The sequence below is a fragment of the Carlito syrichta genome, unplaced genomic scaffold, assembly GCF_000164805.1.
Source record: "Carlito syrichta isolate Samal-C Ts95f unplaced genomic scaffold, Tarsius_syrichta-2.0.1 Scaffold288753, whole genome shotgun sequence".
Lineage (NCBI taxonomy): Eukaryota > Metazoa > Chordata > Mammalia > Primates > Tarsiidae > Carlito > Carlito syrichta.
This window is the reverse complement of record NW_007232849.1, coordinates 1-15,369: the sequence shown is the minus strand read 5'-3', so window position 1 is coordinate 15,369 and position 15,369 is coordinate 1. Positions and strand designations below refer to the sequence as shown.

The 15,369-nt window shown below is 39.3% G+C and overlaps 1 protein-coding gene across 1 annotated transcript in view; it reads left to right on the top strand.

The window, feature by feature from the left end:
• Positions 1-14,784, top strand: part of LOC103255947 (centrosomal protein of 112 kDa-like) — a 123,488-nt gene extending 108,704 nt beyond the window's left edge. The window contains exons 8-9 of the mRNA XM_021710370.1: positions 4,712-4,819; positions 14,617-14,784. Coding sequence (XP_021566045.1) covers positions 4,712-4,819; positions 14,617-14,784 — 276 coding nt within the window. The remainder of the gene's footprint in view (positions 1-4,711; positions 4,820-14,616) is intronic.
• Positions 14,785-15,369: the final 585 nt, after the last annotated feature.

The window sequence follows — 15,369 nt, the reverse complement described above, 5'->3', positions numbered from 1 at the left end:
GTTTTTGACAGATTCTCTTGGGTTTTCGAGGTATAGAATCATGTCATCTGCAGAGAGGATAACTTAACTTCCTCTTTTCCTATTTGGATACTCCTGATCTCCCTCTGTTGTCTGATTACTCTACCTAGAACTTCCCAAAGGGATGGGTGAGAGTGGGTATCTTTGACTTGTTCCAGTTTTCAGTAGAAATTGTTCCAAGTTTTGTCGGTTTAGAAGTATGCTGGCTGTGGGTTTCTCGTAGATGGCTCTTACTATTTTGAGGTATGTTCCATCTACGCCTAGATGTTCAAGGGTTTTTATCAAGAAGTGCTGAATTTTATCAAAAGTTTTTTCTGCATCTAATGATATAATCATGTGGTTTTTGTTTTTACATCTATTGGTGTATTTAATTACGTTTTTGGTCTTGTGAATGTTGAACTAACCCTGCATTCTGGGATTGAAGCCTATTTGATATTGGTGGATGATTTTTGAGATGTGTTGTGGATCCTGTTTGCTAGAATCTTGTTGAGTATTTTAGCATCTGTTCATCAAGGATATTGACCTGTAGTTCTCTTTCTTTGTTGGATCTTTACCTGGTTTGGGTATCAATGTGATGTTAGCTTCATAAAATGATTTGGGGAGAGTTCCATCTTTCTCAGTTACCTGGAGTACTTTCAATAGGTTGGTATCAGTTCCTCCTTGTATGTTTTGTAGATGTCTGCTGGAAAGCCATCTGGTCCAGGGCTTTCTTTTGTAGATAGTTTTCTTATTACATAGTCAATTTCCTGGATCATTATTGGTCTATTTAGGGTCTCGATTTCTTTTTGTTTCGACCTGGGGAGGTTGTATGATGTCAGAAAGTCCTCCATTTCATTTAGGTTTTCAAGTTTGTTTCCATACAAGTGTACTTAGTAGTCTCTGATAAACTTTTGTATTTCTTTGGGGTCAGTTGTGACTTGATCCTTCGCATTTCTGATTGTGTTTATTTGGGCTTTTTCTTGGTCAGTCTAGATAGGGGCCCATCAATCTTGTTTATCCTTTCCAAGAACCAGTTTTTTGTTTCATTAATTTTTTTGTATTATATTTTGGTCTTCTATGACCCAAATTTGGGCTTTTATTTTGGTGATCTGAATTCTTCTGCTGCAGTTAGGGATTTTGTGGTCTTGCTATTCTAGCTTCTTTAGGTGATTTGTTAGGCTGTTAACTTGTGATTTTCCCATTCTTTTGATGTGTGTTCATAGAGATATGAATTCCCCTCTTGGTACTGCTTTCATGGCATGCCAGAAGTTTTGGTAAGGTGTTTCTTCATTTTCTTTGTTTCCAGATATCTTTTAATCTGTGTTTTGATTTCAGTGTTGACACAGGAGTTGTTTAGTATCATGCTACTTAGTGTCCATGTGTTTGTGGATTTGGGGGGATCTTTGTTGGTATTGATATGTATTTTTATTTTACTGTGGTCTGAGAAGGTACATGGCAGTATTTCAATCTTATGGAATTTGTTTATGCTTGATTTATGGTGGAGGATGTGGTTGATCTTAGAGTACGTTCCATGTGGTGATGATTAGGATGTATATTCCATGGTTGTTAGAGTGTTCTGTAGGTATCAATTAAGTCCGTTTGGTCAAGAGTCACATTGAAGTTCCATATCTCCTTGATGGTTTTTTGTCTCGATGATCTGTCTAGGGTTGTGAGTGGGGTATTTAAGTCCCCAGCTATGATAGTGTTAGAGTCAATATCTTTTTTTAGCTTACCAAGAAGCTGCTTTATAAAAGTTGGTTCCCCTATGTTGTGTACATATATGTTTAGGTTGGATATTTCTTATTGCTGGATTGAACCTTTTATCATTATGTAGTGACCTTCCATATCTTTGTAAATTTTTGATAGCTTAAAGGGTATTTTTGTTTGATATTAGGATTACGACTCCTACTTTCTCTTGTTCTGCTTGCCTGAAATTTTGTTTCCCATCCTATTACTTTGAGTCTGTGAGTGTCCTTTCTGGTGAGATGAGTCTCAGCATGGGTCAGATGCCCCACAGATCGCTGTGGGAGGAGGATGGATCAGACTCGGACTCACCCTCCTTGCTGCTGCTGCTGCTGCTGTTTTGTCTCCCACACTGATCTGATGTGTCTGCCTGTTCCAGCGTAGGGGAGGGGTATCTGTCTCTCTGAGTTTGATGAGGAGATAACCAGGTTGGAGGCTGGGTGGAGCTGGATGGGGCAATGCAGGTCTCTGCCTGGTCCTGGGACAGAGAAAATGGCGCCAGTTGGCAGTTCCTCACCAGTGATGGGGCTACTTTCCAGCTTCCACAACCTGCTTTCTCCACAGATCCCAGGGCTCCAGCAGCTCTGCTGTCACAGGTGATAGTGTGGACCAGGTGCCAGGTGATGAGGATCACCTTTTTTCTACTGCCTCGTCTCAGGAGAACCCTGAGATCAGCAGGCAACCTTGCAGGCTGGGAGCTCCAATCTCAGGGTGGTCGGGGGTTGCAGTTACCTCTGGAGGAGATCTCCAAGTGCATGAACTCAAGTCTCTCCTCAGACAGACTTTCACTCACCCACCAACCCATACCCACTCACACAGAGAGTCTTTATGGACACTTGTTTTTGTGGAGACTCTCAGAATCTGACCTGTTTCTTCACCATCTTGCCGGAAATCTCATTTTTTCCTATGGCTGAATAATATTCCATCCATATTGTACTTATCCATTTAACAACTGATGGATGTTTAGGTTGTTTCCTCTGTTATGAACAATGTTAGTATGAAACATTTGCATACACGTTTTTTGTGTGAATGTATGTTTTTATGCCTTACCTAGAAGTGGAATTCCTAGGTCAGTGGCAATTTAACCTTTTAAGGAGTTGCCAGAATGTATTCCAGTGTGTCTTCACCATTTAATATTCTCACCAGCAATACTGAAGGTTTGGATTTCTCCTAATCTTTACCAATTTTTTTATTATGTTTTTGATTATAGTTATTGTATAGGGTGTGAAGTGAATGCAATTCTTGCTTTAATTTGCAGTTGCTTAATGATTTGCAGTTGCTTAATATAGTTGGTTATTTTTTTTGTTAATTAAAGCAATGACAGTTGCTTTAATTTGCAGTTGCTTAATGAGTATCTTTTAACATATCTTTTGGCCATTTGTGTATCTTTTTTGGAGAAATGTCGCCTTTTGAGATCCTTTGCCCACTTTAAAATTGAGTTTGTTTGCCCATTTATGATTGGGCTGTAAGGATTTTTTAGATTTATTCTAAATATAAGTCTGTTATCAGAGATATTATTTGGAAATATTTTCTCTCATTCAACATATACTATGAGCTTAATAAAGTCTTATTGAATAAATATTTGAATGTCCAAAATTATATTTCTATTACACTATTGTTATAATATTAGAATTTAGTCAGTTATATACCAATTTTAACTTCTCTCCTTAAATTATAAATGTACATTAAAACAAATTGACATATGTTTTATTATTTTATTCTTTAAAATTCATTATTATGGTTGATGAGGTGTTTAAAATCTGTCATTTTGGCGGGAGCGGCGGCTGGGCCAGGAGCAACAGCCCTGGAAGACCCCGGCCCAGTGAACTGTTAAGATGAGTACAACCTGACTTTGAAAAGAAATCAAGTCCTCTGACACTGGATGCAGAAATGAAATCAAGGATATCTACAATACCCACCACAGAGGATTCCTGAGGGCCTGTTCTGAGTGCAGCAAGCAGCCCAAACCTAGGTCCCCAGAAGATTAGTCACTAACTACCACTGTGGAAAAGCCTGGTGACCTCCTTGTGTGCTTTGTCTGAAGCCATTTATCAGGAACAGCCCAGGTGAAACGTGATGTTTTGCTATTTATTCATGTGTTGATGAACAGTGGGGAGCATCCTGAGAGATGAATCCACAGACGATCTGGGCTTCGTGTGAACATCATAGAGTGAACTTACATGGGCCTAGATGGCACATCCTGACTTCTGCCTTAGGTTGCATGGTATCGTCTGCTGCTCCTAGACTGCAAGAAAGTACAGCACCCCTTAATCCCACCTTTCCTCTCCTACCACAGCCTTGCCTGGATGGAAGGCCAATCTTATCTAGTAAGCCATTGCTTGTGCTGAAGAAGAACCAGCCGGCAAGCCAGATCACCTAATAAAGGCCACAGAAGTGTATCTGAAAGCCTGATGTGGGCACTGCCCATCTCCCCTCCATCAGTGAATACAAGGATATCAGACTCTTATAGGCCACAACTCTGGGAATAGGAGAGTGTTACAATTGTTTTAAAATGATTTGAAGCTATCATTTTAAATGCTGTGACTTTTGCTTCCTTCCAGATGTTTACATTGTCTTCCCCTTCCTGTAAAAAACATGTTGTAAATTACAGAATGTTATCTAAATTGTCAGCATGATGAGGAGACTCTGAATCATGTAAGTGGCCATGTATAAGAAATTGTTCATGTAAATCTTGATCATGCTGAAACTGCACATATGTAGGCTTCAAACTCGGGCTGGGTGAAGGACTATGCATTTAAAATGTAAATACTGGAATAAATTTGTGTTACTTTGAGTGGGTTTTTTGGTAAGGATGGTGACCCATCTCCCTGTAAACTGGTTGTAGAAATTAAACACTCCTTTTTCTTCCCCTCGCAGAAAAATCTGTCATTTTAATGAATGGACAAATTATAAAAACAGGGAATATAATTTTTTGTTTAAAATATTTGATATTTGATTTTAAATTTTATAGATGGAAAAAGTGGAAGAAGACCTAACTAGATCCAAATCTCTTCGTGAGAAACAATCAAAAGAGTTTTTATGGCAGCTAGAGGATATCAAACAGCGATATGAACAGCAGGTTGGTCTTTCATTTTGATGACGCCATTGAACTTTTTAATACATTTTTACTCTCTTAAAATCTCTTTAAATCACAAAATATCTACATAATGAAAATATTACTAAGAGCTGTTATTACCAATATATCTGAACTATTTAAAGTAATATTTCTTTCAATAAGATCCAGAAACAATTTTAACATTGCACCAAAGTCCATTCTGACAGTTTAATGTGAATTTTTAATTGAAACATTTATTGTGATTCTTGTGAAACATTTATTGTGATTCTTGTATTCTTCTATTTATGTCAGAGCACTAGTTTGACTTACTCACTTATGTGAGAAAGAGTGATTGGTACCTCCTATGTGCCAGTACTGTTGCTATCACTAGGTCACTAGAACAGTGATGGAGAGGACACGGTTCCTTCTCTCACAGAGCTTACACTTTGGTAGATAGTCACTTCATCAGTTAAAAGATAAATACTTTTGAAGAGTAATTTCTTTTGAAGAAAAAAGGGTGCATTCATAGACTTCACCAGGTAGAGAGTGGTAAGGTAGTCGCCAACAGGGGACAGGGCATCAGGGAAGCCCTGACACTTGTGCTGAGAGTGAGTCCAAAGATCCTCAGAAGCCGGTAAGGTGGGAGGTTTAAGGACCACACAATGACAATGAAGACCAGGTTAGCCAGAGTGTAAGGAGAAAGGTGCCAGCTGCAGGAAGTGAGAGGGAAGAGACAGGTTGGCACTAGGATGTAAGGAACTTAGAATTTGTCCTCAGTGCTCTCCTCTTACTTAGTAAGAAAAAGATTTATTTTCTCCTTTGCAAATATATATGTTCCTGTTTATTCCCAGAACATTTAAGATGGCTATTAACTTTTATTTGTTTGTCTGATTTGCTTACCTTGTTTCTTTAACATCCAGAAAAGCATTAATTGGCTTAGTTATTCAGGCTAAGAAAATTTTTTCTAAAAACAATATTTAAAACCTTTTAAGTCTTGAAACCTGAATAATTTTGTATGATTACATTTTAGTTCCCTATTGATCAGGTACTACATAAAAAGCTAATTAATCCCTAGTGGTTACTGAATTTTATTTCCTCCCTTAATTGATAATAATCATTGGCTCACTTGAAGTTAATGTGAAGGAAGTCTGATCTGTCATATGTCTTTTGTTCTGTTGTTGTTCGGATCTTAAAGTTTTCGTAGAAATACTTGCCTAAGTTATTTCCACTGGGATGGGGTAAAGGCAAAATAGTTATGAAGAAAAAGTTGTGACTTGGTCCCTCTTTGTTGTTTTCATTATCTGAAATAATGAAACAACTCCATTATTCTGTCTAGGTACAGCGTGCTCATGCTTGAAGACGTACCTCATGTTCCAGCTCTTCCATCAAATGTTACATGACTGTTTTAACCCGTATCCATTTTTTCTTTCCCTAAAATTATAGCACTTACCATCTTATTATTTTGTATACTTAGTTCTTACATGTTAATGTAACACACAGAGTTGTTTTTATACAGAAAGGAGGTCAGTTTACAAGACAGCAGATACTTTCACTTATATTTCTTCAACCTCTATTATATTATATTTCTTTTTTTTTTTTTTTTTTTTGAGTTGGAGTCTCACTCCGTGTCGCCCAGACTAGAGTGCAGTGGCACACTCATGGCCACCCCAGCATCAACCTGCTGGGCTCCAGCAATCCTTCTGCCTCAGCCTTCCAAGTAGCCAAAACTACAGGTGTACACTGCCATGCCCGGCTAATTTTTTATTTATTGTAGAGACGGGCTCTTGCCAAGTTGCTCAGGCTGGTCTCAAACCTGAGGGCTCAGGCAGTCCGCTTGCCTTGGCCTCCCAAAGTGCTGGAATTACAGTGTTACATTATATTTCTATGACTGAGTTCCTAATAGAAACACAATTCATTGTTGTTGAGTTGATTTGAGTTTATATCAACAGATGTCTATTATCTATATATTAGAAGCTTGAAATTTCAATGTCTTTAATGTGATCATCAGGGGAAACATCACCTTTGTTTGGTTGTATGTGTATTTTATTTAATTTTAAAAATTGGCTTATATGTTGCTCTCTTATTAATCCTAGGTGGTAAAATGACTCACTCAATGTCATAAGCTAAATAGGTTAGAGTTTTTAGGAGAATCCAGTTTCTGATTCCTCTTGTTTCTTTCCTTTTGCCATGCTGCCAATATTATGTTTCTCTGATACCTCCAGGAAGATTTAAGCATGTGGCTAAAAGGATTTTAATAGATTGGCAGTAGTGGGTCACTGCCAGGGCATTAGAATGGGGAACATATCACTAATCAGGGCGCCTGAGCCCAAATCAGGCAAAATGAGGACCAGCGGGAGGTCCAGACTTCACCTGTGTGATGACCACTGACGTTCCTAACCCTGAGTTATACCCACATGTTTAAAATAAAAAGTTGTGTAAAAAGAAATGTTTGAAACCATACACACACATAAAATTTTTAATAGTAACAAAACAACTGTACATGTAAGTGATAAATTTAATTTTTATAGCTCTTGGTTGGTACTACCTTAAAATTCCTTTACTACACAGAAAATATGAAAGTTGCATACCACAAAGGAAATAACAAAGTATCTGAACGGTAGAAAATGAAAACATAATGTCAAAACTCATGAGATGTAGAAAAAACAGACTTTTAGGGAAATTTATAGTATTGTGTGCTCATGTTAGGAAGAATGAAAGGTCTCAAATCAATGATTCAAGCTTCTATTTTAGGAAACTAGAAAAAGATAAGCAAGTTAAACAAAAATAAGCAGAAGGAAGAAAATAACGTAGGACAAAAATCAATAAGAACAGAGCATACTTGCCCAAGGACACAGTCCTTAGTGGCAGAGCCATGCTTCAGCCCAAGTTTTACAGATCTAAGTTCCCTGGTCATAACTGCTCAGCTACACTGCTTCTTAACCTCATCAGAAAACAAAGGTGAAGAAATCCTCAGAAAGCAGGACAAAAGGCAGAGAAACAGTAGTTAAGAGCCTGAATGAATTATCCAGGGAAGATGAACATCACTATCCAGTTAGGAGTCCAAGGGAGAGAACAGAGAAGTAAGATAGAGGGAAAATTGGTAGGGAAATAACACAGAAGATTCTTCTCAGAGCTGAAGGAAAAGAGGCTCAGTAAATACATCTCTGTGGAATTTTAGAGCACCAAGGACAAAGGAAAAATCCTAAATAACAAGATGGAAAACTTTGATTTCAGGTGAGATCAACCCTCAAAGTTGTTTTTGTTTGGCCATCCATGGGTTTTTTTTAAGTCAATTTTTAAATGACTTGTTACTGTTTAAAATACACATGATTTTATACAAAATACAGATTTCAGGCTTGTCTTGGGACCTTAGTAAATCTGTCAACTGTAGGCCCACATTTTCCCATGGCAACAGTCATCTGTGATTGAGAGACAATTACTTCCATGATATAAGGGCTTGTACTTGTTGATTCACAATAACCCTTTTTACTTTCTGTATGTTTTACAGGCACAGGCTTCATAAGATTATGTTGCAAGCCTGTTCCCTGTTGTCCTGTGAGTTTGAAATCCCTGCTAATACATGCAGAGAGAAAAACAGAATGTGTACAAAGGAAGAAGAGTCAAATTCATTTCAGACTGTTAAACAGCAAAATCGGATCCTCAAAAAAGCCTTCAAAATTCTGAAGTCAATTTTATTATTAATCATGTAGTTAATCTTATTGTTAATCATTATTACTTCTCGTGCACTTTCTTAAGAAAAGGGCTGTTCTCTAGAAAAATGAGAGTAAACTGAGGAAAATGACACCTTGAGATCCAGCATCGTAAAGAGCAGTGGGGAAGGAACAGGACGTGAGCTGTTTGGAAGCCTGCAGAGCAGTCAGATCCTGTGCAGTCAGGGAGACAGAGGTCTCTGAGTGAAGTTTTCAGGAAAACGAGGTCCTTAATATGCGGATAGCTTAGTTTTGCTTTGGTAAATGTGATCCTAAATTTCAGTGGCTTAGAACAATGAAGGCTTATGTTGCATTCATGCCATGTATGCTTTGAGGGTTGACTGCAGCTCTGGTCCACGTATGTCATCTTAAGTTCCAGAGTGAACTATCCAAAAAGAACAGTCTGGGACATTGCCATGTGAAACGAAAAAGGAATTATGTTAGCATATGCTGGTTCTTAAAGTTTAGGTAAGTGCATTTATACGTCCATTCACATTTCCTTGGCCAAAGCAAACACGAACTCACTGTTCATCCTCCTGTAGGAAGGGGTGTTCCAGAGAAGACCGTCAAATGAGAGTGAGCATAATAAACTCCCATGCTTATTATGATTGTAAGCTTAGAACATGTAAAACAGGAGAAAACATTGGAACTGAGTTCCAGAAGCACTTTTCATCAGGTAGCATAAGTGTTATGATACTGGAGCAGTAAAGAAGGAAATGGAGTCTTCCCAGAACATTCTTCATTGAACAATATGTCCATAGTCACAATAATTAGATGACATTTATAGTGTCCAACTTTCAAAACTAGTTTATCATTACAGCACAGAGCATAAATGTTACCAACTTTGCTATTGTAACAGTAAACATAGATGGGACACAGGTGGAATATTACGGAGCCATAAAGATGAACAAAATCATGAACTTCACAGCAACCTGGATGGACTTAGAGTCTATAATACTGAGTGATCTTTCACCAAAACAAAGAACTTAGTATCACATGTTCTCCATAAGTGGACCTTGAACTACTATCATAATACTATAAGGGAAGGATTGACGGTAGTGGGAAACTGTGGGGCGTGGGGTGGGGAGGTGAGATTGGCAATAGTGGGAATCTGTCTGGGGAAGTGGGGGCATACCTCATCAACAAGGGTACCTGCACAATGAGTATTTGTATACTTAACCCTGACTTGTACTCCGCAATTTTAAAATAAAAATTTTAAAGTTAAAAAAAAAGAAATAAAGCCAATATAAGAGGAAAAAAATATATAAATGAAAATAAATCTAAATGATTTATTTGCAGCATAAAAATAATCAATAGATGAAAAGCCTAAAAGAGAAGAAAAGATATAGAAGATGGAGCATTAGCAAAGTATTTACAAAGGTACCAAAGTATCAATAACTCCAGACTTTCTAACCACAAAAGTCAACGCAGTGGAAATATTTTATCAGATTATTTGTAAAAAATGGTGTAATATAAGAATGAAAAAGCTAATTTCTGGTTAATATGTGATGGAAAGGAGGTTGCTTAGCAAACTAGTTTTAGAAACTAGGTGTAGAAAATTATATTAAGAAGTGGAGCCTGGGATGGTTGGGTAAGGGGTAAGGGGAAACATAATAATTAATCACATATAAATAACAGTATTAAGGAAAGGCAAAGAATGTTGCTTTCTATAATGCTGTAGTTACAAAGTATAGTTGAAGTCATTTTTGGATTAATGACTATATTATAAGCACTAATAAAAATTTTTTAAAATGTCAGTTTCTCATAGTAAATTGGTGAAGGAACAGGGTTGAAAGAAAAACCAAATTTAAAAATCTTTATGTGACATAAATACTAATGAGAAGTTACTATACTGTAGGTAAGTATAAGAGATTAAAGTGTTCTTCATGAGAGTTTTAAAATTATATTTTCATTTTGATGATAATCATATGGATGACAAATTTACAACCTAGTGTCATTTCAGTGCCTGATTTGCATTTATTTTGTGACTATTTTGGCACAACTCTGCCTTTTAAAAGTTGGACACAATAAGCAAAACCACTGAGGAAAATTTAAACACTTTGAACTAAATAGAAATTATTTTAAGTTAAAAAAGTAATTGAAGAAATTGTAATTGCCACAGGTATCTTAGGCAAAGAGTGATTCTCCTTATTAAATTAAGAAGTGTATAATACAGAAAAATAATTAGCAGATAAAGTAATTTGCACAAATGATAAGAAAATTATTAGTGTCCCCAATAATGACCTGGCAAAGAAAAGAAAGAGATAAGAAATTAATTAAGGGAACAACCATGTAGAAACATCTTCAGTCTTGGTGTTAATAAAAATGCAGATTAGAATTAACCGTGATATACTATCTAAACTTGTCAAAAGTTTAGTGAAATTGGTACTTTCATATACGTTGGTAGCACTATAGCCTCTTTGGAAAGTGTTTTGGCAGTATCTACCAAAAGTCATAAAAAATTTATTCCTCCAATTTTCCTTAGTCTTGAAAATCAGACAGGATATAAAACAATAATGTTAATTATTTTTAGACGAGACAGTCATGGTGAATTCTTTTTCTGTACCGCTACTTTCCACATTGTGAAAGTAGCACCTTTTAATGTAAAAATATATTTATGTAAATTTGTTTGGAAGCATATTAAGCTTCAAAGTCTTTTCTCAAAATGATAGACTTTAAAGTCTATGAAACTTTTGTGTTTATATTTTGTTGATCAAAAATGCTTAGCACAATAGAGGATATTGATGAATTCTTTAAATAATTGATAGTATTAATAGAAGCCATGCACTATTGCGTCTATTTTGCTGTTTCCTTTTTTTTTTCATGAAAAAGGTAATACTAATGTGGGTTATAACAGGGATTTTTAGAAACCATGCAAGGATATTTTAGGTTGGTGCAAATTCCACCCATTTTTATCCTTCCTGTATCTACAGTCCTGTTGATTAGAACCAGTGAGGACAATGAAGATCCCAGGCAGTGACTCACAAAGGAAAGCTGAAGGCACGAATATGAGCAAGGGTATTTTAGGCAAATGCTTGTCGATGTGATCGCATACAGACTTTTTTAGGTAACCAGTCTTAGCAGAATGTCCTCTTTACTGTGACAGCATTTCCCTGGTCACTCCAAATTGTGAGGTTCTTCACTGTGGAAGTTTATCGTGACAAATGATAGGCGAATGTAGCGATCTCTGCTGGCATTAGAATACTAGAAATGAAGCCGCTTAAACTAAGCTTCTTTTCTTCTTTGAACAGGGCCACCCGGCTGGTAGATAAGAAAAGGGGAGCAGGTGGAATATATCTGAATTCACCGAGCCTTATGACAAGGTGCTACTTGACGGCAACATGGGGAAATATGGTGTGACTATTGGTGTACTTATGTGGCTAAGTGATAGTTCAGAGGGCCATCTCTGAGTGATTTGTGTCAACCTGAAGTGCAGTTTCTAAGTGTCTGTCAGTCAGTGGATGATGATTAGGGATTTTCAAAAGTTTAGAGTTTCCCAATGCTTAGAGTTCTGAGGAGTGTTAATATGTAGGATAGGAAAAGTCAGTTCCTGAAGCTTTAAACAGGCTGGAATTAAGAAGATTACATTGATTGATGTGAATATAAAATGCCATGCTTTGATGCAGAAAATCAGCTGCAAGAGTGAGAGAGGGAGAGCCAGGAAGACAGAAAGAAACAGAGATAAGGAGAGGAGGGTGCCGAAGACAGTGGAATGAGAGGGCTGGAAGACATGGACCCAGGCGACGGTGGACATATCAAGTCACATAAGGCAGAGGCTGATTTTGGTCACCGTGCTTAGGCGGGACTCTGGCAAGCTGGAACCTGTTCAACAACGTCAGAGGGGATGTTCAGAGGGAGAGTATATGTCTGTGTTTGCAAACGTGAGGTCTGTGTTACAGGAAACACGTGGCTCGTCTGTGTGAGAAGAACCCAATACGCCCCTTTACGTAGGACCTCCCGTGGCCAGCCATGCTCTGAGTGTTTCACGGGTGTGAGGCAGTGCCCGTGGTTGACGGTTCACATCTTCTTGTAGAAACGGAAGGCACGGCCAGTTAAGTGAGTGGCCAGGGTTCCTACACGATTAACAGGAGGCAGGATTAGTCGCTGAGTCTGAGCCGTGACCCTGCAGGTGGAGCTCCAGAGGGGCAGAAATTCTGCCTGTGTATAGATGGTGCTGTAAGGAATATTTTAAGTTGTTTCAAGGTTGGTCTTTTTTGAAGAACTTTTCAGATGTGCCGTGGTTTGTCTTGTGAGAGAGCGTTTCTCAGCATGAGTGTGCTGGAATCTGTCGGGCTGTTACGGAGGCAGGAGTGCTGTGCTTTTGGGCTGTCCTACCACGATGGTCTCTTTCAAAGCCAGGATTCTGTGACTTTCTGTCCATTTGCCTGGTTAGACTCTCAGCCCCTCTCTACAGACCGACTTTTCCGGTTCCATGGATTCATTTACTTACATACCTGTCTAGCTGAATTTCTTTATATCTGGGCTTCTTCCTAGTGGCTCGGTTGCCATTCAGATGCAAGTGTGAAAAGATTTCTATTATTTTGTCTAAGTTTTCTCTAAAAGGTAAGATTTAAAATGTCATGGTTTAGCATTTCACACCAGGAGGGGACTCCCATGCTGATCACCCAGGCCCTTGCTTCCCAGACCTGAGTGATCCCTGGGGAACACCCGAGTACCTGGGGTGCGGGTGGCCACAGACGTGTTTCTGGGAGTGCTGGGTTCCCTCGATCACGTCGTGGGGAAGCAAAGTCGGTTCACCATTGAGCCGACATTCATATTGAAACACACACACACTTTCCTGTTTTGTAAAATGCAAAGTCCTTATGAATTCTTAAGATGAAATGGGGCATTTCAAAGAAACTTTCAGCTTGCAGAGGCTGCTTCAGGCTGTACCCTCAGATCCCCTGGGGGCTACCATTCGTTCTCGGTGCTTCTAGGAGTACTGTGGTGGAAAAGTTTATAAACCACGTATCTGGTTTAATGCTGACGTTGTATCATGAGGAATTGACTGACATTAAGAGAAAACGAATGGCTTGTGCCTTCTGGGCCTCAGTGTCCTTCTTCAGTTTTAATTTTCGAGCTCTTCCCTGGTCGAAGCCTCGTGCCAGGAACTGTAATGAAGTATTTTTAAACCCCTTAGCCAAAATGAAGGCATAAAGTGTACAGATGTAGAAAGAAAAACATCAAACACATGGGACAAATGCACAAATATCCTGTAAACCCTTAGCTTTCATCAGGATTTCCTGCTTCTTTCCTATATAACCCACTGGAACAAAAAGACAATTCTCACTGTCTTTTCACAAACCACATTCAAGTTGGAAACAAACAACCAACCAGGCATGTCAGGATTTCCTGAACTATGGAGGTTTTTTTGGCAACCCCATTATATCATTCCTTAATCTTATATTTCATGTCTTTTTTTCACTGTGAAGCCTTTAAAGAGAAATGTAGCCCAGCAGATAGACATGTCAAATTCTCCAGAAAGAATAAATGCTTACTGTCAATGGTTACAAAAAATACTGAAGGCCACACCGCTTACAAACTACCATTATTGGAAATTTAAAATATCGTGGAAGTCAAGACAGTAGCAAGGACAAAGCAAGTTATGCAAGCTAAGCAAGTGAGAACTTTTAAGTTATGGCCAGTTGGGACAGTTAAAAAGCAGATAGCACGTGAGTCCCAATTCTTTCCTTTGTGAATATTCTAGCCTTTAATTGTCTGGGTAATATAACCTAAAGCCACGGGAGACAATGGGAAGCCAGAGACACAGGAACAGGGAAGCTACTCACCTCGGTACCTAGGAAGGCGGAGACACTGTCAGGGTGGAGGTGCTGGCCTCAGAGAAGATGGCCGGGGTCTCCTGTGGCTTGAAATATGTATAATTCACTAGAGATCAAGTACGTTGCTTTTATTCTTTTTGTCTTGCACTTGTTCACCTTATCCTCTTTTTTAAAAGTCTTTTGCTTGATCTTTTCCCAATTTGTAAACAGTCATGCTTTAGCCCCTAAACTACAGACCAGCCCCTCTGCTCCTCAGTGGAGATCAAGCCAATTGCATCCTTGATCTCGTGATGCCTCCAGTTTTTGAAACTGTATCTTTCACTCACCATAGAATCCAGGGCGTGAAGCTCTGTTACAAGTCGCACACTGGCCCTGCAGGCCGCAGGTCAAGACTGGATTCCGGGCCCTCAGGCTGCCCTATCGAGACCAGTGCCCTGAAGCTGCAGAGCGGGGGCTCATGGGTCCAGGCCGAGGGTGCAGACCCTGGATTCTGAGATGAGCGTCCATGTTGAGTGAAAGGCAGTTGGAGCAGGGCCTCCTTGTCCCTTTTGATGGCCCGAAGCGTGTCTCCTCTCAGTTAAAACAAGTGGCACCTTTCTCTAGCGTGGGAACTACGAGGGCAGAGACGAAGGCGCTTCTTCTCAGTAACTGTGGTAGGAGGGCTTATGTCGGGTTTTAGCGATACCTCAGTTATCAGTTTCTCCTGGATACAAACAGCTCCTTCTCCAAACACGCTGAAAATATAGCATGGACATAATGCCTTTTCAGGACGCTGTGCTAGACACTGTTCGTGGTGCTTAGGACATGGCAGTTATTAAAGTAAGCGCTTGCCCTTGTGATGGAGGAGAGAGCGCCTCCACCTCGGCCACGGGCTCTCTCTGTCCTTCTCGGAATATGACTTAAGGTGAGCTGATGATTGCCTGAGGAAAACAGCGGGATGAGGTGTCGGTGGCTGCGGGCCTCATCAGGCCGGTCGCGGTGGCAGGCGAGGCCGCACTGCAGGTCAGGCCGACAGGGAGCGGCTCCGTCGAAGGAAGCGAGGCGAGGCGAGGCGCCGCTCGGGAGCTGGAGGCGAGGGAGCCTC